The 27,044-nt window shown below is 35.4% G+C and overlaps 1 protein-coding gene across 8 annotated transcripts; it reads left to right on the top strand.

Annotated features, from left to right (window-relative positions):
• The first annotated feature begins 1,491 nt into the window (after positions 1-1,491).
• LOC123322995 (la-related protein 4) lies at positions 1,492-27,044 on the top strand. 8 transcript variants are annotated; one of them, XM_044911152.1, is made up of 10 exons: positions 1,492-1,629; positions 13,643-13,778; positions 18,027-18,285; positions 18,467-19,359; positions 19,505-19,726; positions 19,809-19,980; positions 20,067-20,192; positions 20,328-20,496; positions 20,581-20,716; positions 23,922-27,044. In XM_044911152.1, exons 1-10 carry the CDS (start codon positions 1,507-1,509, stop codon positions 24,035-24,037), a joined length of 2,352 nt encoding a protein of 783 aa, XP_044767087.1. In that variant the 5' UTR covers positions 1,492-1,506; the 3' UTR covers positions 24,038-27,044. The 8 variants fall into 8 exon arrangements, with proteins under 8 accessions (XP_044767087.1, XP_044767090.1, XP_044767089.1 ...); XM_044911155.1 differs by having other exon boundaries at positions 23,800-23,938; XM_044911154.1 differs by lacking the exon at positions 1,492-1,629 and adding an exon at positions 13,348-13,395.

Here is a 27,044-nt window from a genome sequence, read left to right as displayed (position 1 = left end):
TCGTGAAATATCGATGTGAAGAAATAAATTAAAATATTTCGGCTAAGTAACAGGCTTTTTTTATTTCTAGTACTAGATGACCCGGCAGTCGTCCTCGAATAGTGGGGGATAATATTTAGTAATTTGAAATAAAAGTATGAGAATTAAATAGTCTAATAGTTTTTATTGATCGAGTACATATAAGTATAAAATTAGATAGAACTTTAGTTAAGGAAGGTTATCGATTTAGAACGTAATGCAGTTTTTTATAAGAAATCAATTGGTACCAAAATCCGCTCCGAAAAACTCATACTTTGGAAAATCAATCAAAGATTAATTCCTCTTTGGATTAATTTTTGAATTTTTTCATATATTTGACAAGGTGGATCTTTCTAGGTTAAGTTAGATAAAACCATAGACTACCACTTTATTTTTCGTTTCTATAGTTGATATCACAGAACACTAATATAAGTTGATATTATAATTTCGACTCAATTTATAATACAATTTGAATTTCAAATAGAGAGAAAGAATCGTTAAGTTCATCTATCAACCTCCAGCAAGTGTCAATCTTAGACATTCTCTATGTCTAGGTGTGTCTTGTCCGAGGTGTATAGACTACCCAACATACACTTGCGCTAGAAGTTTAAATTTCATTTGGTTTTCTTGATTTTCTCAGGAATCTTTCCCGATTTTCTTCCATTAAAACCTTGTGTGAAGTATAAGAAAGGTTTAAAAAAATGTGGAGAAAGTCGTCTCAGCCGTTTTTACGTGAAGCAAAACAGGGCTTCATTTTTTTAATTTCATATATATTGATTTGTACAGAAATAACGCTGAAAATAATGAATTACGGAGAAATATTCAACCTTAGTTTGACTTTATACTCACTCGGAATACTCAGCTTAACCTAACCTAATCTTTCGCATAATATTTTTTACTTTTAAAACTGAATCAGTTCGGTATTTCATTGATTTTGCACAAACATTTGTAGGCAGATTCTAAAAAACAGGCTCATGTCTACTGGTACCATAAAATTCTTGTACAAAATACGAAAATACAACTGTGTGGTGCATCTAAAGCCATATACGTCATGGTCAAAACATAAAATTATCCATACGAACCAGAAAGAAAAGGCCAAGTTTGGGCTAAAAAAGATTCTCGTTCTGAAGCGTTAAAAGTAAATGGTGGCATAAAGATAATTGGACCATACTATAGGAACTTTTTTGTTGCATATTTCCAGAGATACCTTGCAATTTTTGATCATTGTGTATAGCTGCTTCGCCCCAAATAAAAACACATAATTAGACCTTTTTTGGTGCATCCTAAGCATCTGGCGTTTTCAGTCCCTGCACTTTTTACTCTTTCCTCGTCCCTTGAAATTCTCATTACGGCTTCCAGTACGTCTCTGGAAAACGGACGTGGACGTCAAGAGCGTCGGCGCCTGGAAGCGATCAGCTGTCGCGGCCTGGACTCAACAGGTCGGCATGGTCTCGTCCTGCGACTCCTGCTGGTGCTCCGCGAATCTAAATGCCTCTTCGGAGAGGCCGCGCGAAGGCCAGACCCGCGTCTGACCCTTTGACGGCCTGTTTGGACGCGAACGGAACCTACATCTGCACCTCTTTCAACCCCCGCTGCTACATAATACAGAAGGTGAGCATCCATATGCTTCGTTTTCGACCTGGTGCACCTACACATTCTACGCCCCTACGGGGATGACGTCCAGTGGTTCACCAGGTCGTCGGCGCCGGCACTATTTCCGGACGTCACTGTTCGTTTCCGATGTGATATCAGTTGTATGTTTAGTTGTAAGAGCCTTGTTAGACCTTTTTTGGCGTTTTCACCATGATGGATCGATAATGTGTATAAAATTCGTATTTGTTGAATTCCCGCCCAAGCAGAGACACGTGGGATGGGCGGGTGGTTTCGTCACCTAGACATGCTCGTTTCGACTGGGTTAGAAACCGTCTTTATCAAGTACACCCTTATAGTAAACAAAGGACATGGAGATAATCACGTTATAAAAGAGTGATCAATGATCCGACCAACTTTTCATTGCACTCTCTTCATCGTAACGCTGTAAATATATAAATCTTGATAATTATATAGGATCTTCTACACTTCGAAAAAAGATCCTGTTGTTAACAACAGCTGCCAACTTCTTTGTGTCATTGGTCCAGATCTTGAAACGAGACACCACATCCAATCCAAGAAAATGAACAAAATCAGTCAGCGAAACCCTCAAATTCAGATAATATGCAATGAATATTTTTGTGTCACTATGATTGATTTTAATTTCTTGGTTGAAGAAACCAGAAGATCATCAACTTCCTTAGAAACGCTTTGGCGGACTTTTGCGTCTTCTTCACGCTGTAAATAGAATTTTTATTGAAATATCCCCTCACGAAAACATCGTCTTCTATACACACAATTGAAAGGATGATTCTTTCGAATTTTTCCGAAAATACTAATCCAATCAATTTGAAAACTAATTCTTACATTTCGAGGCGCGTAGATTCCAAAAAAAAACAACGACGAGAGTCAGAAGCTTTTGCACAGTCAATTTCCCAAAAAATACAAATCCGAATAACTAATACACACGTCACGTATTGCTGAGACACCCTGTGGTAAACCACATTTGAATGTTTCCCAAATCCCCAAATTACAATGCGAGATCCAAAAATGCAATGATTCAATATAAAGTGGCCAGTTGAGATGAGGAAGTCATTTAGAATAGAATAAATTTACAGTTTCGCAAAAATTATATCCAAAATTAACAAAAATGCTTCTTGGAGCTTATTACTGTAAACCCAGGATGAAAGAGTTTCTGATGTCAATCAAAATTCTTTGGAAAAAGCGGAATACATTAATTTGGTGATTTTAAGCGAAAGAACAAGAGGCAAAAAGAAATAGATAAGATTCGAATGATTGCATGAGTAATCTACATCACTTGGGAATTTCGTGTTTATGAGATTATAATCTTTTAAATTTAGGATCATTTTTTAAAGTACCAATTGTTATTAGTGAATATCTTCAGAGAGAACAATTGATCTTCAAAGTTGGCTCTGAATGCTCTCGAATTTTCAGGAAACTTATGATGTGTGTTGACTTTCACTTGAATGTATCGGTGGCCCACTCAAACAAACTTAATTTTTCCAAGTTTAACGTTTTGGTTTTTTTTTTCGTATCTGAAACCAGATTCACGTATGAAAAAAATGCACATGTAGTCAGGACATTTTGTTGGAATTCATAAAGCGGCCATCTTTCTGCTTTTAGCTCCCAGAACAAAATCAGTTTCCCAATTTTTCCCGAAATACTGTTCTAATCAAGTTGAAAACTAGTATGCTTGGTTCGTGCAAAATTTGAGCTTCATTTAGGAAAAAGGTTCTAAGATACAGACGTTATGGGTGGCACACATGGCTGCATGCTCGATCAAAAGAGCATAGGAGGTGTTTTTTAAGGATTTAGTATGGCAGACATAGCTGCATGCTTAAAATGACCGAAGTAGCACCGGAGGTGATTCTTGAGGTTTTAATGGCATCATCAGGTAGCTTTACGAAGCTTGGGGGGGCCGATGCCCCATGCTGCCCGCTGAGTAGACAATTTGACTGTGGGGATGACAGTTATAGCATGAGTCATAGGATTAGCAGAAATATCCCAGCAGGCGGAGTGCCTTCAGCATTTATTTTATTGCTTTCTCTCTCTTTTCGAAGTGCCAATAAAAATTCATGACACTTTGCTATGTTTGAATGTTATTAACGGCTCAGTGCACAGGTCAAATTTAGCTTGCCTCAACTCCTTTTACACAGGTAAGAATACAAATTTTGTACAAATGGACCTCTGGAGATAGAAGAAAGTTAAACTGTTGCAAACTTTTGCGATAATTACTTAACACAAAATAATTCTCTGATGTTTCTAATTCAAAATCCTTTAGTGAAGCCCAGCATCATAATTCAAAGCATTGAGTATTAAAGTGGGTTTAATACTAAATGTTCAAAGTCAACTGCGATCAGTGGCGGCCCGTCAGGGACGGCAGGGTCGGCAGTGCCGACCCAAAATTTCGGAACAGCAAAAATACGAATACTCACTTGTGTAAAATAATAATGTATTAGAAATTCTCCAAACATTACATAGCTCTCAATAAATTTTATAAAAATATTAGGTATATGATATCTGATATCAATGGAATATGGCAGGCCCGGATCTAGGGGGGGGCAAGCGGGGCGCTTGCCCCGGGCGCCAGCCTAAGGGGGCGCCAAAATCAACCAGAGGTTGAAATTTTTTTACTTTTGATTTTCTCGGAAAAAATTAATTTCCTAGTGCTAAAATGGAAACTGTAGAATGGAAACATGATAAACCATCACTATGCCTAAAATATTTAAAATCAATGAGAGATCAATTAACTGCATATTATTCAGTCATCTACGAATGACCGCCACACTTGGGTGAAATAGGTTGAAAGATCTGATATGTTATTTACACTGCGTCGCAAGCAGTAATTTCTTTGCCTGGGGAATTGCCGACTCATCGCCTTTTCATCTGGAACTAAGGCCCAAAATTTCCGATTTTCTATAGACCATAACATAAAAACTAATCCTTTCAGCATAATTCTGTTTGCATATTCGTAATCTATGCCTTAGTAAAAACACCAATTTTGGTGGAAATCGGTAAGATCGAAATTTTTTCAAATTTTCCATAGATATACCGAGTTTTTCACCATAATTTGAGCCCCCCTTTAACTTTGTTACTAAGAGAGGTACAAAAAAATGTTTTTTACAAAAGTTTCACGAAATTGAGTTTTTTTTAAATGTTTTCACAAAATGAAATATATACAAAGTGGGCGGTTTTCTGAAGAATATTTTTGGTCTCCAATCAAAACCGAATTCATTCTGTACACTAATTCGAGGGCGTAGAACACGAATATGCAAACAGATATTTAAAAAAAAATTGCTTTTCAAGTTATGGTCGATGGAAAATCGGAAATTTTGGACCTTCGCGGAAAAATTCATAAAATCTGAACCGTTCGAGATAGATGAATGAAGTGTGGATTTTTATATTTGCAAAGAACCAATTCATCTCCAAAAAAGCAGCATATGACTAGTGCCTTTTTTCTAGCTGCTACAGCTCCTCAAAGTTGACCAATATTTCCGAAATTTTGCACTAAAAGTGATTTATTCCTCAAAATACTGATCCTCCAAAAATCTAATTGCATATTCGTGATCTACCTTGAATTAATATGTAAAATGATCCGGGTCGATATATGTAGTTACAAAAATAAATTTTTGTTCGGAATAATTTCGTTCATGAAGCGCGGGTAAAAACGATAGACGATGGCGGGTTGCAAACGACATTCTTGTAAATACAAACTTTTCAATTTTTTTCTATTTATGCAATTTTTGGGTGTATTTTGGGAAAAGAATAACTTTTAATGGAACAATGAGAAAAAATATCTTTTGATGGAACAATGGGAAAAAAATATGAGTGATTTTTTCCCAAAGTACTCATCTTAGGAAAAATCTAATTGCATATTCGTAATCTATACGACCTCGAACTAGTGAAAAAAATAACTCGGGTTGAAAGTGATGACGAATATGCAATTAGATTTTTTTTCCTACGAACCTTAGAAGAGGGGGGGGGGCGCCATCATGAATATTTGCCCCGGTCAGAAAAAATCGTAGATCCGGGCCTGGAATATGGAACTTCTTTGAAATACGCTGTTTCAATTTAAATCCCACATCTACTCGGTCCGTAGACAAAATACGCTCATCTCCAATCGAGCTATGAAGACAGCGCCGCAGGTGCCTTCTCTAGCGACCGAGTGACCGACCGTTCGTTCTGTTCATTCTAGTACGGCATGCCGGATCTAGATTGTAAACATATCGAAAAGCGCTAATATCAATGAGTCAAATTGCTTCAAACTTGAATAATTTGTGTTGGAATTTCATTCGGATAACAATTAAAATTAGATAAGCCTCTTATTTAATGTTTTTTCCGCCAATATCCGATAGTTTCAGTTTCACATAACAAATTACAAGAGATCGCTGTTATTTGAAACGAATTTTTATCGTATTTGTTAATTTTTATAAACGTGAGTGCTGGATATATATAACTAATGAAATTCCGACAATTTTTTAAGAACTTTTCAAAGAATAAAGACCAAAACTATGATGAAAGTTGATATTGTTGGCTCAATACTTCGCACGGTGTAGGACATATAGGTCCGGCAGGCAGCGACCCTGCCGTACCTAGAATGCCTCTCTTCGGTAACTCGAAGAATGATCGTTCGGTTCGGAATATCTCGATTCTATCGTTTGCGCTCGAGGTGATATTAATTTCTCGCAATTCTCAATTTCGTTAGAATGCACTTTTGTTTGTTTTTCCAATTTTATTTTATGGATAAGCATTTTTAGAATATTTTTATTTGTTATATATATTTTCGGTTCTTATTTTCATATTTGTTCCGAAATGATGTTTATTTTTCAAGTGGTATGCAGGGCTAAAATAGTTATTTCTCAATCATTTTTTATTTTCCGGATAATCTTCAGAGATTATTGAAACAGAAACAAAAATTTTGGCGAAACTCCACTATGAAAAACTAACGCACCGAGTGCAGTACCCCATGGTGATGTGGAAACCTGCATTATACATAGGTATGGAAAATATTGAAAAAAAAATATATATATATATATCTGCCGACCCACGATAAATATGCTCGAGCCGCCACTGACTGCGATGTTACAATCTATTCAAAAAGCCCCTTCAATTATTGTGGAACAATTCCATATCTGAATATTATACTTGCACATTACTCTTTTTATTATTCATTATCATTAGACAAAATTTATGCATATATAACAGACTGATGAAAAGCTCACGATATAAATAGAAATTCTGATCAAATGAATAATTTTATTAGTACTTAGCTTTCAAGGGTTGAAATAGCTGGAATGACAATAATGTCATAAAGTGGAATCAATTCTTGGTTGTAGAACTTAGAGAATTCGATACTTAATACTTCTCCTTGATATAAATGTAGGTAATTATTCTCAAATCAATAAGAATTGTTTTCAAATATGATTTCATTGATTCAGTTGTGACAACTCTGAAGAAATAGTGTGAAAATTTCGAACTCTTGCTGAGAAATATACAGTAAAATATGTTGAAATCAACTTTAACCTTAATCTTCATCGCTGGCGTGGGACCATGTGCGATTTAACAAATTTGGGAGATAAATGGGGTAGTTGTGAAAGGGATGTCAGCAATTATTCACCTCCATACTTTCAACTTCGCGAGGTGACCTATTTGCTTTACGGTTTTTATCACTAGAGAGTGGATTACATGCATTTGCATTCTTGCATAAATATGTATTTTCTTATTCACCCCATTCCCATTGTTTATCACATATTCACTCTGTTTTCGAGTTATGAAAAAAATGGTGATCCTTTCTAAGTGTCTTATTCCATAAGAAAAAAACTTGTTTTACTTCAATTAGAAAACCTTTTCGATAGAATCAGACAGAACCACATTTTTAAAATACTATCAAAAAAGTGTTGATTTAATGTTTCAATTCATTTCAAGTTGAGAGCACAAACAGGAACGGAGATAATGACAACCAGATAATTTTGCCCACCGTGTGCATAATTTTAGATATACTAAGTGGCAGAGAAAACAGAACACGCCGTTATTGAATTTATTACAAATTTTCTTTTATACATGTGGATTAAGTAAGTATAATTGATCAAAATTTTAGAGGAATATAAAAAAGTCAAAATTAATAACATGTTGGACCTCCACGATGTGAATACTCCTCATAAAATAGTCGATTTTCTCATTGTACCTCATGTCGATGTGCCTCTATTATCTGTGGAGAATTTGCATAATAATGTTCCAGGCGTGTTCAATGGGTGAAAGATCGGGAGATATAGGGGACCAAGGCAACAAATCGATTTGATTGTCTTCGAAATGAGCAAACGTAATCATAGCTGCATTTTGTCATGCATTACCTCGTTGAAAAATTGGGTTGAACAGCGCCCCAATATAGGACACAACAAGTGGTTCCAGCTGATGACGGTATATGAAGTCCAAAAACTCTGATCCGACGATAAACTAATTCTATGAGATTGGTTATTATGTCCTTTGATGTTTGTGCTCTCAACTGGAAATAAAAACATTAAACAGACACTTTTTTGATAGTAATTTCTAAATTTTGGTTCTGTCTGATTCTTACCAAAGGGTAAGACCAATGGAAATTGGGTGAATAAAAAAATGCGTAGGTATTTATGCAAGAATGCAAATGCATGAAATCCACTCTCTAGTGATTACAACTGGAAAACAAATGGCGGGTCATCTCGTGGAGTTAAAAATATGGAGTTGGATAATTGCTGACATCCCCCTAAGAACTACCCCATCTATCTCCCAAATTTGTTAAATCGCACATGGTCCCACGCCAGCGACGAAGATTAAGGTCAAAGCTGATTTCAACATGTTTTACTGCATACATTTCTCCTACTTTTCGTGCATAGGTTCAAAATTTTCATGAGAAAATACATTTTGAATATTTAAAAACCATTCTTATCGATTTAAGAATAATGACCTTCATTTATAGCAAGGAGAAGTAGAAGACAACAAGAAGTGTAGAATTCGCAAAGTTCTAAAACAAAGAATCGATTCCGCTTTATGACATTATTGGCGTTCAAGCAATTTCAACCTTTGAAAGCTAAAAGTACCAATCAAACAATTGTTCATTGATCATAATTGGTGTTTATATCGCTCGCTCGCTCTTCATCTATCTGCCCAAATTTGTCCAACAAATAATAAAAAAAGTAATGTACAGGGTGGGCAAAATTCGTTGTCTACTGAGGGGATCTCGAGAACTATAGCAGCTAGAAGAAAACGGATGACACATTCTAGAGCTCTTTTTTCATAACTAACCTAAATCAGAAAACAGAATCGGCCTATCATGTTTAGATTTCGAGTAATAAACAAAAATTAAGATTTTGACGATTCCGAAAAGTTCTCCTAACTTTTTTGTCTTTGAAGTTACAGATCTGAAACTTGAACCTTCTTAGGCACTTTCATACATAGAATCTACCTACTGACAAAAGATTTCTTTCCAATTCAAAATAACAAATTCGATAAAAGTTTGGATTTAAAAAAATTGATTCGAAATGAAAAAATATTTTAAGCTCATCAGTGGATTCTACGTGAAAAAGTGCCTGTAGAAAGTTCAAGTTTCAGATTTGTATCGTAGGAGGCTGCGGTTTTCATCATTCTTTGTTTCTTCAAAAATGAGCTAGAAAATGTGTCATCCGTTTTCTTCTAGCTGCTATTGTTCTTGAGATCCTCTCAATAGACAACGAATTTTGCCCACCCTGTACAAATATAATATTCAATATTCAGTTATGGAATTGTTTCACATTAATTAAAGGGGCGTTTTAAATAAATTGTTGGCTTTGAATTATGATTCTGCACTTTACTGAAGGATTTTGAATTTTAACATCACAGAATTGTTTTTTGTTAAGTAGTTATCGCAAAAGTTTGCAACAGTTCAACTTTCTTGGATCTCCAGCGGTCCATTTGAACCTTTCATGACAATGAATACAAAATTTGAATTCTTACCTGTGTGAGAGTGTGAGTCAGGATAGACTTGACTTGTGTACTCAGCCGTTAATAACATTTCAAACAGGACAAAGTGTTATGAATTTTTATTGGCAATTCGAAAAGAAAGTGAAAGCAATAAAAATAAATGCTGGAGGCATTTTTCTTCTTCTTTCCTTTGCGAAAAGAGGTAATCCTTGCGATTGAAACTGCCACGTTTGTTGTTGCCATTTAGGGATTAATTTTGAACAGTTTCTGAGAGAAAGTTCGAACGACTTCCAAGGGTTAAATATTGGAAATACATAATGAAGGTTTTACCGCCTGCTGGGATTTCTCCTGGAGTCCTAAATCCTATGCTACAAGGGTCTTCTCCAAAGTCACCTTGGCGACCCTAGAGAGGAGCACAGAGGCACCAGCCCCCAAGCTTCGAAAAGCTACCTGATGATGTCTTTAAAACCTTGAATATCGCCTCCGGTGCTTCAAGCTTGCAGCTATGTGTGCCCATCATAATATCAAGAAATTCTTCGAAACTTATTCCTAGGTGAAGCTCAAAGTTGGCACCAACAATGAAAAAGTTTTTCTCGTACCGAGCATAAACTAGTTTTCAACTTGATTAGATCAGTATTTCCGGAAAAAATGGAAAAATGATTTCGTTCTGGGAGTTAAAAGCAGAAAGGTTTAAACTTGGAAAAATTAAGTTTGTTTGAGTGGGTCATCGATACATTCAAGTGAAAGTCAACCCTTATCATAAGTCTCCTAAAAATTCAAGATCATTTAGAGCCAACACTGAAGATCAATTATTCCCGTCTGAAAATATTCACTAATAACAATTGGTACATTAAAAAAAATTTAAAAGGTTATAAACTCATAAACACGATATTCCCAAGTAGATTACTCATGGCATCATTGGAATCTTATCTATTTCTTTTCGCCTCATTGGTCTTTCGCTTAAAATCAACAAATTAATGTATTCCGCTTTTTTGAAAGAATTTTGATTGATCATCAGAAACTCTTTCATTCTGGGTTTACAGTAATGAGCTCCAAAAAGCATTTTTGTTAATTTTAGATATAATTTTTGCGAAACAGAAAATTTATTCTATTCTGAATGACGTCCTCATCCCAACTAGCCACTTTATATTGAATCATTGCATTCTTGGATCTCGCATTGTAATTTGGGGATTTGGGAAACATTTAAATGTGGTTTATCACAGGGTGTCCCAGCAATACGTGACTCTGTGTGTATTAGTTGTTCGGATTTGTATCAAAAATTAACTGTGCAAAAGCTTCTGACTCTCGTCGTTGTTTTTTTTTTTTGTGGAATCTACGCGCATCGAAATGTAAAAATTTTCAGGAGGGTTATCATATTTTTTTACTCAACCTTGTTCATTAGTCATATAAAAATGGAAAGAAATTGAAATTAACATAGGTACCTATGCATTAAATTTGCATTAGGCGTATTCACAAACTGTCGAGAAAGACTACCTATACACCCTTTTCGTCTTCTCAAATATTATCGCAGTACCTATTTATTCTATTTCACACGAGATATGAAATGCCATCATTGTCCACTTTGAATTGGAGGTGTTGTTGTAGTAATTTTACACATGCCATTGCATGCTCAACTGTAGAACGATATCATTTTTGGTCTTATCCTTCATCAGCTCACAAATATGGAAAAATCTCCCAATCTCTAAAATATGCATCCCTGAGGTAAATTCTTTCAACATGACCAAAGGTTTTGTTCATATTCGAGAATATTGAATATTGGATATACCAAATTGCTGTCTTTCAGAATACAACATCACTTTAGAATGACTGCTTACAGATGGTATTTCCAAGAATTGACCGTTGAAGTTAAACTATGAGTCAAGGGTTCTAGGCCCGTAAAATATGTAGGTATTACCTTTAAGTGCTGGATTAGCAATGTTTCCAACGACTTCTGCATAAGTTATCCCCCTTTTAGCAGGCTTCAAAACGAATTACCAAAACTCTAATAAACGCCTTTTTGAACTGCTCTAGAACCATGAGAACTAGAAAAATTTTTTCAGAAAAACAAATGATGGTGAAAAAAAAGTTTTGTCCATAGATTCTTCATATAAAAGTGCCTAATAAGTTTCAAATTTCAGATCTGTAACTTTAAAGACAAAAAAGTTATGATAACTTTTCGAAATCGTCAGAATCTCATTTTTTGCAAATAACTCAAAAACGAAGAATCGTAGGAGGCTACGGTTTTCATCATTCTTTGTTTCTTTGAAAAAGAGCTTAAAAATGTGTCATAAGTTTCCTTGTAGCTCTTATAGTTCTCGAGATCCCCTCAGTAGACAACGAATTTTGCCCACCCTGTACTTACTGAGAGAAAAATCATCCCTTTCAAGAGGAATATTGAGAAATATTTCTTCTAATCGATTGAAATCGAAACCAACCTAAAATATTTTACACCTTAATTTTCATCATTTTTGTGCTATAATATGTTGAAATCATAATATTATGTTAGGTTCCCTTGGTGAATATCCATTTCCTCTCAATCGTTTCTATCATTGATAGAGCTTGATCGGGGATCAACGCTTGATTGCCGGATAAACGTCAATTTGTTTTCAATCTATAATTCAGTCATGAGCATTCAGAATATCATTCCCGCATCAAATTATGATCTATATACGTCCATTCGATGATTCTCAATTGCTACTTCTTCAATATATTCAGAAATTAAAGGGTTCCACTGATTTGGTTTGGAAATCGAGTGACTGCCAAATCATTGATCGAGCAATCAATGTTTTGTGAAACCCGCTGTCAGTAAACTGAATTCTACAGAGATTTGTATATGTATCATCTTAAATCCTATCACCAGTGAGTGAAATACTCAATTCTATTATATCATGAAAATAACAGAACTTCTTGATAGAGAAGTAGCTACACAAGATTCAGGGGAGAATATTCAAGTTATTCAACGTTTGAATCTATGAATAAGTTTTTTTAATTGAATTATTCTAAGGTTTGCCGAATTAACTAAATTTCCAAACGAATTGGTTCATGAACATTTCGAAGATGGATGGAGTTTTTTTTGACTGCCTTCTCGTTCCGAATGTTTTCTGGTTCCTCAGGAAAAAAATTGTCATTTTATGATAGACCTACACCACTTTTTGAGAAATCATTCCTCCAATTTTTTCGAAAGTATTCATTTGCGACGTATAATAAAGTGAACAACAAAAAGCTTTCACGCGATATAATTTTGACAAATTTCTTATAGCGAACTTTCTATAACGGCTCCTTACAAAATTCATTTCTAAATTTTGGGATTGCACTAAATGGCTCGATCAAATTCTGTACAATTAACGTTAAGGGGCTGGTAATTTTTTACGACATACTGACGATAAAAATATATCAGCGATTAATGATAAAAACAGACATAATATGATTTGGAGGCTTTGGAGGTTTTCTCTATAGTAGCATTGAGTTGAGTACTCAAACTCAAAAATAGTAGGTATAGCTAGGTTGCTACGATACGATTGGGCCATCACAAGTACTATAAGGCGCTTGCGCATAATGAGGATCCCAGAAGGGGAAGTCAAGTCAACCCTTATAAGCAAAGAGTTGCTTCAATTCGGTATCAGTTCTTCGGTACAACTGATCAGTGGAGATACTCTTCGGTGCTGAGGATTACTGTGCTCTTTTTCCAGTGCGTTGTCATTCGTGAATTTGTCTTTCTAAGTTTACTGTCTTCGTATTCAGTTTGTGACGAACTTTGTTGTAAAAAAATAATTCTGCTCTGCAGAATTATTTTTTTTCAAAATGCCCCGCAAGAGAGTTCGAAGGAACAAGAAGGTATGTTTATTTTTTATTATGGTTCATAATTTCCGAAATTGGTTTCATTTCAAACTTGAATATTTAGATGAATCTGTTTGATTTGTTGCTGATTCTGCTGAATATTTCGTTGTTTTTCAAAATTTCTTCAGCACAATGTGAACGTTTTTGGAATTGTAAAATAAATGAACCAACACTGCAGAATTGTTCCTAATAAGGGATTTAAATTGTAGCCTTACGAATTTGATATTTATACTTTTTTTTCCAGGTGACTGCACCTTCTCATCCGCCCAATAATGCAGAAGCTGTAGAAGTAAGGTTTGAGGAAGCACCCCAACAAGAATCAAACCTTGATCCAAACATACCCCCATTTTTCTGGTATCCACCGCCACCACTGCCCCATGGTATGTCCACTTCTTTATAAATTTCCGATGATAATATTTATTTTTTTGAATTTAGAAATATCTAGATTTGTCTTGCGAAATCGCCGATCACAAAAATAATTGAAGTGCAGTAAAATATTTTGCGAAGAAAATTTTCTACCGCAATCGGTTAGTTCCTTAATTTTTAGTTTTTTTCGAGATCCTGGACATTATTTCGCCGAGAATAATGAAATAAGAATTAGCTCGCCTTCGCCATTTTGCAACGGTTGATAACGATATATAGGTAGTGGAAAATACATACCAATTTCATTAATTGGAGTACCTACAGATAATATCAAAAGTATTGTTAGTAGATTATTGGTTAATAGATAAACGGAGCTGACAAAGTGTGATAAATACCAGCATTCATTTTCCTAGACATCTTCTGTCACAAATTATCTAATTTTTAACAATGATAAGGTAAAATTTACTTTCCTTTTTCATTTAAATTTCAATAAGGATTATGATGACACAAGGCCAACTTAAAAACGTTCCTAGATTTCAGGTAGAGAAATTGACTCTCTGAAATTTCCTGAACGAATGTTTCAACCTACTTGAAAGGTCGGTTGAAATCTTCGCCTGAGGCTGAAGAGGTTCATTGTATTCCGTAAATTTGAAAGCTCCTTTTCGTTTCAAGAAAGTTTGTCTTGTTTTCTGAATTCTCAATATTAACTATGCTCTGGAATGTTACGTTCAACGAAACAATCAAATGAGAAGTTGTGAGTAATAAATTCTGAATACCGAATGTTAAAATAATGACTTTAACCCTACTTAAATTTCATGGAATTGCTAATACTTAGGTATGCCGGTTCAAAATCAAAGAGTTGGTGCTGTTCTTTCATTGTTTTATATGTCAATTTTCGAAATATGAAATTATTTGAATCTGTCCTTCTTGACATAGATATTTCAACTTCAATGGACTAAGTTGAAAGAGCATTCGCCAATTTGTAATTCTGGACAGATTCAGATCCCTATTGGCGTATTAAATGAAAACTGAAACACACGAATTATCAACGTTTCAACATATTGGTTTCATGTAAATTTTTGGTATGTTACAATTTTCAATGATTTTTTTGAGAAAAAACTTGCTCGCATATATTTTTCATAATTTTGAATATACATATTATAGTAGGTACCAAGGGCGGCTCGTCAGAGGAGGCAAGGGAGGCTAAGCCTCCTCATAAAGCTTAGAGCTAAAATACATTCACTTCGGGCATGTCCTCATTTTCAGAAAGTAATTTCTATATAAATTTTCCGAACACCTGAACTAGATATTCAGATAAAAATTAGTTCATTTTTCGGTCCTCCGCTCATAAAAATCCAGCATAACAATCATACAATCCACCGGCTGCGTACGCGTCCGCCGCGTCGAATGTGAATATTTCCTAGTACTGCCTATTCGGACGGAGGCTGTTGGGCCTGCTGCCTCCGTTGATAGTGTGACTCACGCATACGTTCTCTGGACTCGCATACTAACCGAACAAGAATTCAGCTGACTTACTGTACCATATTCGCCCGTAAAATGTACCAGAGGAGGCTCAGCTCCCCTGTTCTCCATTGATTCTTTCGTGCCGTCTTCGACTATATTCGCTTGATCTCCGACGGTAGGGGCGTTGTCCGGCGGTAGTTGTTATGATTTCAATTTTCAATTTGAATGTAACGACTTCGTAGAGAACTGGAACTTCGGGAAATTTGTGATATATTCTTGTTAAGATAGGTTGTTTTGTTAGGGCGTTAGGGGTAAGTACTGATACGGATCAAAAAATAAAATGGAATTGAATATTGAAAATTAACTGTACACGTTGTTAAAACCTTTACAAGACCTCCACCAAATTTAATTACACTAAAGTCTACCGAAAGCGCCAGAATAGAAGTTTCAATGTTGTTTGGTACGATAAATGTGATTGGTTAACTGGATCGATCAAACGGGAAAAATTATTTTGCTGGCCATATTTATTTTCTCATCAAACAGAATATACTTCATGGTTCAAAACGGGGTTTTCACAATTGAAAAATTTACCGCGATCTATCGAAAGGCATAACAAGTAAAAGGAGCATATAGCATCCTCTTGCATTCAAAATTAATCTTAGAACTGACAACTTTTCATTATGTTGAAGAAGTATACTTTATTGACTGATAAGAGTTTGTTCCAACACTCCTCGAAAACTATTAGCCTCCTCAGCTCTCATGACCACGAGCCGCCACTGGTAGGTACACCATTAGAAATGATTTTGAAAAAAGCCTGTTAGGTTTGAATTGATTCATTTGTTATTTCTGGACATATGTCTCATGAACGGGCATTCTCAAATAAATATGCCAATTCTTCCATATCGCTAAAGAATGTGGCCGGTCCTGACCTGCTCAAAGAAATACATACTCAATGAAGTCACTGTTAAAGGAAGTTGAAATTCATTATAAATAGATCCATATATCATCGTTCTATTTATTCTTTTTGAAATTTTTTCTTTTAAAATAAAGAATTCCTAATAATCATGCAATTAACTGGTATAACTAAAATCACGGTATAATGTTCGCCGTTACTGACTTTCACACATACATCATAGATGGCGCTCGCTACCTTAAGCGATTCCCTGTAGCTCTGCCTTCGTAATTGTTAGTTTTCTGTGGCATGTGCCCCTTAGACGGCCATTTTGCGAGTTTCTTGTGAAATTTGTATAAAATTTTGCAAAACATTAAAAACGGTAAGCGTTCACTCTTTTTTCCTTATATCATTTGTTTGTCAATTTGCGTCATTTGCTTGATAGAGTATAGTACGTGATTACAGGTATACAGACAATATGTAACATCTGCGTTATATTGTGTCGGTTTATATGCCACCCGTAAAGACAATTCATTTTCAAGATGCCAGGCACATGGTTTGCTTAACGAATAATTTTTAATTTGATGTGGTGTAATGAGCTTGAAAGCAAATAACATTCTAATGCACTAACATTTGTGTCAGGGCACTAGTCTGTACTAGGTTTGGTCCAGTTTAAAAATTAATAGGTAGTTTTTTATAAATTCTTTTGAACAACAGAAGATTCAGTTTTAACTAATCAGTGTCGCATATTATGAGTTTTATGTCAGATTCTGAGATGTTTATCGAATTCACTATTTGTCATATCGTGTAAGCAAATATCGTTTGTTGCTATTGTTGTCAATTCATTACTAATAATTATATTTCCTACATATCACTCAGTGAATATTCATTACATTTTCTTGAATATCGACGTAAGTCATCAACAAACTCTTAAAAATGTGGTAACGAAGTAGAAGTGACCTTGTACAAATATCACCCATCACTTTTTTGAAATAAGGTTAGGTTCTGTAGTTGTTCAGTCTCCATATTTGTGTTATGCATTGTACGTATTCCAAAATTTCGTACTTTATTCCAAGCTCAAATTGGTTGTATTCCCATTTCTTAATTATTCAACTTGGCCCTATCTGAAAGATAAGGGAACCTTCTGAAATGCATTATCATGTTTGGCATGTTGAAGGAAAACCCTAATATTCAAGCCACCTTATTTAAATATTTGAACTTTTTCTTTATAATTTATTATACAGATAGTATATTCGAATCATAAATCATTTAATTTCAATTTCCTCACTTTTTTTTATTTTGAGTAGATAGGTTGGTTGGATCAAGTTTCAATCATTGAGATATTTAATTCTAATCAGTATTACATCAGTGACCATATTTGATGAATTTTTAGAGAATTCCTTACGATTTTTAGGAGAAATGTAGAATCTGACCTTTGATCGCTGAGATATTTTACTGTTAGGAGTGCTGCTTGAAATCTAAGAATTCTGTTGAGCTTTTAGTAAGAAGAAACAGCTCCTCCATGGCCCTAAGCGCAGGTAGTTTTATGTTCAAAACAGAAGGGAAAATGTGAAATTTGGCTTGTTCAATTCCTTTAACAGTGATATGGTTGATGAAAGTGTGTGTATGTTATCTTAACATTTCATCCTTAATAATTTGTCATTTTTTTTTCAAACTAAAATCCATTTGGTTGAGATATGTTCATACGATAATATGTTTTCCAGTGTATAAGGAAACCAACTCAGTTTTTAGGTATTTGTACCAGGACTGTGAAAAAAATCTAAAGTTCCATCAAGTATATTTTCCTTCACTTCATTCCTCAATTTGTGATCGAGTTTTCATGGATACAATAAAATATGTTGGGAAATCATATCTTAAATCTGTGTTGCTTACAGAACTTATTTTTCAGGTTACAGTAATCCCTCCTTGTCGTTAATGAATGGCAATGTCTCGCAGCCCATCGCCCCTAGGGCAGTGTTCAACAACCAAATCCATGAAGCGGCATCAGAGAACAATCTTGATGCTATTTTGTCTTCCGAAAGGCTAGAGGGTGGTAAATATAAAGATGAATTGGTACAAACAGTACCGCAACCAAGTGTTCCCCAGGAAATTCCGAGGGAAATCCTGAAGAAGAATTTGACTAAACAACTCAATTTTTATTTTTCCACGTAAGTTTATCAGCTGTTATTTTTTAGGAGGTAAAATAGGCATTTTCTATACTAAGGAGGCTCAATTTTCTCACACACATACATCTGTTGATGTGTACTCATTCCACTTCATATTCACTTTATTGCTTCCAATAAGAGATTAAATTAGAAGGAGTTATTAACCTAAAACTTTGTTTTGCAGTCAGAATCTAGCAAGTGATAGGTATCTGCTGTCGCAGATGGACAAGGAACAATTTGTCCCCATTTGGACGGTTGCCAACTTTAACCTGATCAAAAAGCTTACGAATGATATTGAACTCATAACAGAGGCTTTGGCTGAATGCGTCAATGTGCAGCTCAACGAGTCGAGGACAAAGGTTCGTCCCAACTATCAACGTTGCGTTGTCATACTTCGCGAGATATCTCAAGATACTCCTGTCGAAGATGTCAAAGAGTTGATATCTGGGGAAGGATGCCCTTCCTCCGTTTCGTGCGAGTTTGCCGGTAACAACGCATGGTACATATCTTATGCGACCGACGATGATGCTCAGGCGGCATACACCTTCATCAGGGAGAACGTTAAAGAGTTCCGCGGTAAACCCATACATGCTCGCATAAAGGCCAGGCCGACGGCCAACGTTCAAGCTGGTGGCACTTTCAAGAGCAGTTGGACCCCACAACCTACGAATGCTGTTTACGACCCTGCTTCATATCCTCCCAACCAACAAAGGTTCATGTACGCAAATGGGGGGACTCACGCACAGATGCCATTACCTCCCAATCAGTTTTACTATCAGCAGTTCGCTCCAGGACCTTTGATACCTTATGTGCCGTGGCAAACAAATGGCTTTTTCGATATAAGTACAGTGTTTCAAGTGAACGGCTTGGCTCCTCAAGCGCCCCACAAGACCCCGTTCAAGAACAACGGAAAGTCCAAGAAGAAAACCACCGGCCAACCTGAGCAAGGGCCAGCAGCCACTTGTTCTAATGCTGCCAGACTGCCACAACCTCACATGGCCGCCGCTAATAGGAGCAATGCTAACATCAGGGGACCGCCACAGGCTAATGACTTGCCCGAAGCCAGCATGCCTATGAGTGAGTATTTTTTTCTTCATTTCAGTGAAAATGGCACAAATTCGTATATAAAGATCCAGTTTCGGATGAATATGTTGAAATTCAGCTTGAAATACTTTGATGGTTTAATAAAAATGTTCTAACTCTGTAATATTCATCTTTTCAGCTGTACCGTTTGTTTCACATGCTTTGCCACTGATCGATATGTCGTTGGGCTACGGCTATGTACCCCAGCCTTTGGCTATGGCCAAGGAGCCAATGCCACCTCGCCATCGTAGAAGGAGGAGGGACGAAGAGAATGTCGCCGGTCCTAGTCAGCCTCAAGAAGTGGAACAGAGGACCTTCGATTTAGGTCACTCCGCTTTCCCACCCTTGAAGACCAATTCTCGTAAGTTTAAACTAAATTCGAACAGTGTTCAATTTTCGACGTTCAGTTTTTCGAGGTTTATTTTCAATTTGAAACATTTCAGGACGAATCAACACCAACTCTGCAGAAAACCAGGAAGAGTTGAACGCAGAACAACCTTCCGTTCAGGCTGCCGATACTATGCCATGGTCTGATCACCGCATCGTAGATATACTGAGGGGAAACACTGCTTCTAAAAGCAGTAGCCCTTCAACCTCCAGTAAAGGCTCCCTGAGGTGATTATTTTTGATTTTGGCAAAATACTTTTATTTTATTACTGATCTTATCTGTTTTCCTTAACACCAATGTTTTTTTTTTACAGTGCAAATGACAACGAGTCCCCGAGAGCTGGTTCTCCACGAATCAATGACTGCAGAGAGGCCCCCGAAGATATCGAGGCCGCATTTAGTTCTGCTCTTACGCTTACCCCTCCAATCTCACCTGAAAAGTAAGTAGATTCTTTCTGGTGTTTCATCTTATTTGTTTTCAGCCGCTTAGTTCGATTATTTCGAGACATTTTTGTTGATTGACATTTTTTTCCAGTGGTCTTAGGGTGTGAAATATTTTTTCTTTTTCGTTATAGAAACCAGGATGCCAAATGTACTATGACTGATAAATCGACGAAAACAGACGATGTTCTCCTCAATGGAGAATCGGAGGTCTGTCCCACCACAACAAATGCTGCTACTATGACGACCGGTGCAGAATCCAGCACAGCTAGGATAGAAGCGCCCAAACCTTCTGTTTCATCTGTGAGTATTTTATCTTTTCGTTAGAAGCTGTAACGAAACGTTTCCAACTGTAACATTCCACTAATAAAGTGCTGATTTTTTCAGAACACACCGCCTCGCATGAGTTACGCTCAAGTCGCCCAACATCCCAAAGAGGGCGGCAATCAGAAAGAAAAGAACCCCTCTATCGACGGCGAATCCCCGGCATCCTCTCTTCATAACGGCGACAAAAAGGGCAAAGGTGAGTTGCTTGAATCTTTACGAAATTGCTAATCTACACTTTGTCTGGGTGGTGTCTTGGTGTGATTGCTCAATTCTACCTCTTGCTTAACTGCGTTCCTTCGCATGCTTTTTCTATTTCCTGATCAATTTCGACTTCGAATGATGCTTTTAATGTTAAGATTTTTCTGTTGATTACAATCTTGGCATGTGCATGTGATGGAATATTAGATCAACGTACTCGTTCATGCAAATGCAGCGGCGAGGTTTGGCAACATCGCGAAAGGGCAAGAGTTCAATATTTGCGGTTTACTTTAGAAGAATTCATAATTCTGATTTATTTTTTGAAGGTATCTCATAATCCTCCGGGAAAATTATAGACTTTGAAATGAAAATGTTAGGGATGCATAAGTAGTATTTTGTAGCTCCTTCAGAGTTGACCTATGAGAAGACTAGATAGACAGGATTGCTGAGCAACTTGTACCAAATAAATAAACTGTCACTTTGTGCGGAAACAGAAACAATTTCACTCGTCTTGAGAGATCCGTATGATTTCTGTGCAGTTTCGTCTGCCAAATCGCAAACCCGGTGTTTGAAGGGCATTTGAAGTATCTCAATTGATTTACTGCACCATAGGAAAGGCAGCATCGCGAGCATAATACTAGTGGTCATTGTTGTTGATATTATCTAGCAGTTGAGTTGGTTGATCGTTCATTTTGTGTCTTTTTCTTCGTTAACATTGGATATTTTAGCAAATCATCCAACTCGTTTCGTTCTCAATACTTTCGGCGGCACTTGTGGAAGCAAAAACAACTGTTCAATTTAAATCATCTCAAAATAATCATATGCATCTGAGAAGTTCAGTGTTTTTAATCATGATTCCAAATTTCGTCTTCGAAGCATTTGCAGTACCTTAGTTGAGCTCACTGCACTCTAGAAAATGCAGCAACTCCACCACTGTTGATGATATTCTCCAGCAGTTGAGTTGGTCGATCGTTCTATTAGTGTCTTTTTTTTTTGTTTATATTTTATATTTTCGCGAATAATTTGAATCTTTCAATTGTTCAAATTTGTTCATTTTGAAAGGTCTATATGTTTTCTGTTTATTTTCGTGTCTTTATTCATAATCCAAAATTTCGTCTTGCGTGTTTAAACAGCCTTTGAAATACCATAGTTTTAACTGCACTTGTAACGCAACCACTGTTGATGATATTCTCTAGCAGTTGAATTGGTCGATCGTTCAGTTTGCGTCTCTTTCTTCGTTTACATTGTTTACATTTTAGAGACTAATTTAACTCATTTCGTTCTCAATATTTTCGGCGCACTTGTTATAGTTTAAACAACTGTTCAATTTTAATCATCTTAAAATATTCATATGCATCTGAGAAGTTACGTGTCTTTAATCATGATTCCAAATTTCGTCTTCGGAACATTTGAAGAACAGGGTGGGCAAAATTCGTTGTCTACTGAGAGGATCTCGAGAACTGTAGCAGCTAGTGAAAAACGGATTTCCGAGCTCTTTTTCGGAGAGTCAAAGAATGGTGAAAACCGCAGCCTCCAACGATACTTCGTTTTTGAGTTTGACAATTTGCTAAAGTTCTCATAACTTTTTTGTCTTTGAAGTTACAAATCTGAAACCTTCTACAGGCACTTTTTTACTTAAAATCCACCGATGAGCTCAAAATACTTTTTCATTTCGAATCATTAATTTTTTAAATGCAAACTTTTATCGAATTTGTTATTTTTGAATCGAAAAGAAATCTTTTGTCAGTAGATTCTGCGTATGAAAGTGCCTAAGAAGGTTGAAGTTTCAGATCTGTAACAAAAAAATTATGAGAACTTTTCGGAATCTTCAAAATCTCAATTTTTTTTTATAACTCGAAATCTCGAGATTCTCGAGATCCCCTCGGTAGACAACAAATTTTGCCCACCCTGTGCCTTAGTTGAATTCACTGCACTCTTAAAAATGCAGCAACTCGACCACTGTTGATGATATTCTCTAACTTCTCTAGATTGGTGTCTCTTTTTTGTTTATTTTATATTTTCGCGAATAATTTAAATCTCCCAAATTCCGTCTTTCGTTTTTAAACAGCATTTGAAGTACCTTAGTAAAATTCACTGCACTCTAGAAAATGTAACAATGCAAGCGTAATATTTTTGGCCACTGTTGATGACATTCTCCAGCAGTTGAGTTCGTCGGTCGTTCAGTTAGTTAATCTTTCTTCCTTTGGATATTTTAGCGATGAATTTAACACGCTACTTAGATTATTTTGCGGCGTCAGCAAAGGCAGAAACATCCCTTCAGTTTTGCACATCTTAAAAAATTTATAATGCTTTCTGTGAAGGTTGGTATCCTTCATCATAAATCTAAATTTCGTCTCTCTTCATCGCTTCATTTTTGCACATCTTGTAAAAGTCATAATTATTTCTGTGAAGTTTGGTGTCCTTCATCGTAAATCTAAATTTGGTCTCCGGAGTGCTTTAGTTAAATTTACTGTACTCAAGAAAATGCATCAGTGCAAGCTTAACATCATTGACCGGTGTTGATGATACTCTCTAGCGGTTGAGTTGGTCGATCTTTCAATTTGGATGTCTTTATTCCTCGAATTAGAAATAAAATTTTCAAGGCGCAAAATGAATTTAGACAGAATAGATAAAAACTTCCGACTACCTATAATGTTGTAAATGTCAAATTTACAGAAGGCAGATTGCGGTTAGACACAATTCAACATTCTGAAAATATCAGCAATCAATAATTCTGATCATATAACCTCTTCATTGCATTTATATTGAAGTTGTTTACTGTACTCAACCGAAGGGTTTCATTTTGATTTTATGAAATAAGTCTATAAAATGTTCGGAAAATTACTCAACTTGGAGAAAAGGAACCTTGCCCTGTTTTAAGAAAAAATATAACTCGCCCTCGATCTGTAGTATCTTTGTATATAATCTTTCAAATGATCAAAATTTGGCTTAACCGCTTGAATTGCATTTGTTTGAAATGGAGCATCTTCTCTTAATGTGAATGTGGTATTGAGGAGACTAACAACTAACAGCCAAGCTACTACCGTTTGTGTTGGCTAAAACAGTGTCTCAATTTTTCAGTTTAATGTTTTCGTATCACACGCAAAACAGCAAAATCACCATGAACAAACACCCCCCGACTTAAGTGTGTTTTCTAACTCATCTCCTGCGAAACATTTCTGGATCGTGTATTGTTGTTGTAGATATCCCGACTAAACAAGAAAAGACAGAAAGGAACAAACAGGAACCATCTAGAAGTACGGGGGCGCCCAACGGTCTGACAAGAAGACAGAGGAAAGCGAGGAAAAATTTGTCGTAAGAATTGTGCTAGGGATTGATTTGCGCGCGTTGAATTTGAAACGAAGACTACGAAGTGATGTTAGTTGTATATATAAAATTGGACATAGTAAGCAACAATGCAGACATCAAACGAATCTTATGTTCCTATAATCCATTGAATTTACTGGAAAGTGACCGGTAATCTGTCGCGATCAATGAAACAGGAATATAGTGCTATGTTGCCGTCTCTGGTGTTCCCATCATAGCATTTGTTTTTCTTTTGTTGTACAGGCTAAATCGTGGTTTATTTTTAACTGTAGGAATTTACCACCATATTAATTAAGATGTATAGGGGAGTGTAGTTCTATATTGTATATTGTTGTTGCGCGCATTGTCCTCTGTTGCTATTGGCCACCGATTCTTATTCGAATAATGCGCTTTTGAAACTTTTGATTCCAAAAATTTGCATATAAGTTTAAACATTTCTCCCTCTTCCAAGGCATTTGGAATTCGCGCCGATATTCATTTCTCATTTTATTCTTTAACGGACGTATTTCGAAATTTTTTAACTGTCAACATCTCAAAAATGTCAATTTTTAAGTTAAGTTTTCAAAGGATTCTTTTGAAGTAGTTTATTTTTATTATTCAAGTGATGCCTCTCTCTTTCCGATTTCATTGATTGAACGTTAACTAGCTGAAGGGTTCCTGAAACGAAGCCTTCAGTTTCAAATACCCGAAGGTATTTACGAGAATAAGCGATAAGCGACCGATAAGGTCCCGTTGGACGTGAAATCTTCAATGTTGAATTTGATTTGGTAGAATAGGCAAATTTTTAAAGTTCGAAGATTTTAACTTTTATTTTTGTCTCTCTTGAAGGTTGTAGTGCTATGGTGGCATAACTAAAATACAATAAAATTAATTTTATTGTCACTTACTGGCTGTGTATGTAAATAACAAAAATCAAACAGTGTCGAAGCAACAGTTAGGGTAATGCGTTCTTTCAGTTATCAGTATCTGAAATTGAAGACTTAGCTGAAATTTGTGAAAGATTTTTTTGATTGACTCTGAATACTTTTGGATTGATACTATTCATTGTCGCACTACCCCATATTATTTATTACCTATCAACTTTCTTTGAAAAAAAAATTTAAAAATATAAAATCCAAAAAAAAAAATTAAATGAAAACAACAAAAAAATTTAAAAATTGTAATTTTGTACATATCCAAATTTCATCACTTGTACATTTCTAGTTTTAATTTTTTTGTTGCTGTGTTTGTATTAGGTATGGTTGCCATTTAGCAAATAAAACAACAAAGAATTTGTATATAACAAAATTTTTTTTTTCAACGATTTTCATCTCCCTCAGGTTCAAAACTGAATATAACACAGTTGAACTGTTGATATTCATCATTCCAGGAAAGTACTTCTGAAAGTTTTTCCATATTCTTGAATAAAATGGAAAAACTAATAATATGAAGAGAAATATTCCAAGTTCAGACTACTTGCAGAATTTGAAGAATTCTGCTGCATTGTGAAAATTGAAGATTTCGGAGGAAGTACTTCCACTCAAAAAATTTTCAGAAGATGAAAATAGTTTTGGACTTGGGAAGATCGAAAAAACGGCAAAAATTTTTCATTTTCAATGTGGCTAAAAGCAGATTGGGCATTCAAAATGTTAGTGAAAAAATTCTAGTTGAAGTGAAAGTGTGATAGAAGACCGATCGCTTTGAACCTTTGGAAGAAAAATGAAAATTTGATTTATTTTTGAAGAAATACTTTCAAGATCCATCTCGAAATGTGATTTTAGGACTTAATAAGACTGAAAATTGGGGATATTGAAAGAAAGTTTCTTCTAAAGTGAGAATTTTGGGATAGGAATGTCTGGATTATAAAAAACCGGAAAAAAAAGTTCTAGTAAGACATGGTCTTACTGTTAAAATACTGGAAAAATATGGTTATGATTGAATGAAAAATTCCCATGAACATTCGGTGTGATCCAACGAATTCGACTCGTTTTATTGGAATTGAAGAAAAACAGTTAATGGATCTATGATTACCAGAATTAACTGAATAAAATATTGTTGCTTTCTTTAACTCATCATTGAAACAGGTCTCGCTCCCAATCTTCAAGTTTCTTGAGTATTTATCGTTTTACGAAATGTACAAAAAAAAAAAATTATCGAATGAGATTTATGTTGATTAAAAATCTTATTGGAGTTATTCGAAAATCAACATCGAATTATCCTAGAAATGTGATGCTAAAATTCAGACAATAGAAAAAATAATTCAGAAAGTTGTAAAGATTGAAATTTTCCCTCATTTGTCCTAAATATGATGCTGAATATTGTCCCTAATTAAATTTAAGGTACTTGAAATGCATATAATATAGGGTAGTGCAGTCAGTTATGTTATCACGAAGTATAAGGGGTGAACATTCTGGCTGGTACATTGATATTGGTGTGTTTATTTTAGCACTTTCATTTATTCATAAAGATTAATTTTTTGTTCATTATGTGTGCAAGTTTCTTTTTAATATTCCTTTCATTAGTTTTGCAGGGGTGCTGATTTTTAGATACAGTTAATTTTACACAAAATACAGTTATTTGGTATGATTTAACATTAACAGGCCTTTATTAGGTTTAAATATAGTATAATGTTGACACAGAAATGGTTTTCATATTTTAATGACTGGCAGTGTTTCTAGTTTTTACATTTTATTGTATAATGCACCCTTGACATATTTTTTACACAGATATTTTCAAATTATGGAGTTTTTTGTTTCTAGTCTAATGATATGTATATTTGAATCGAGTTTAAGATATCGTTAAGTTTGAAACTACAGCAGGTGATGGGATTTGCTTAGAAGTTAGTTATAATTTTCTCAGATTAGGTTCATTGAAATATCCTTCCTATTCTCGTCACCTTCGGTCCTCCATTTGTATAACTTTGTCTAAAAGTTGAATATTCATCACCCCTGCTCTATTTGTATGGTATTTCAGCTGTACTGATTAGCTTCTGTTGCCTATTAAAATTGTTTTATAAAATA

Source organism: Coccinella septempunctata, chromosome 1, assembly GCF_907165205.1.
Source record: "Coccinella septempunctata chromosome 1, icCocSept1.1, whole genome shotgun sequence".
NCBI lineage: Eukaryota > Metazoa > Arthropoda > Insecta > Coleoptera > Coccinellidae > Coccinella > Coccinella septempunctata.
The sequence above is the reverse complement of the archived record's forward strand: the minus strand, read 5'-3'. Positions and strand labels throughout refer to the sequence as shown.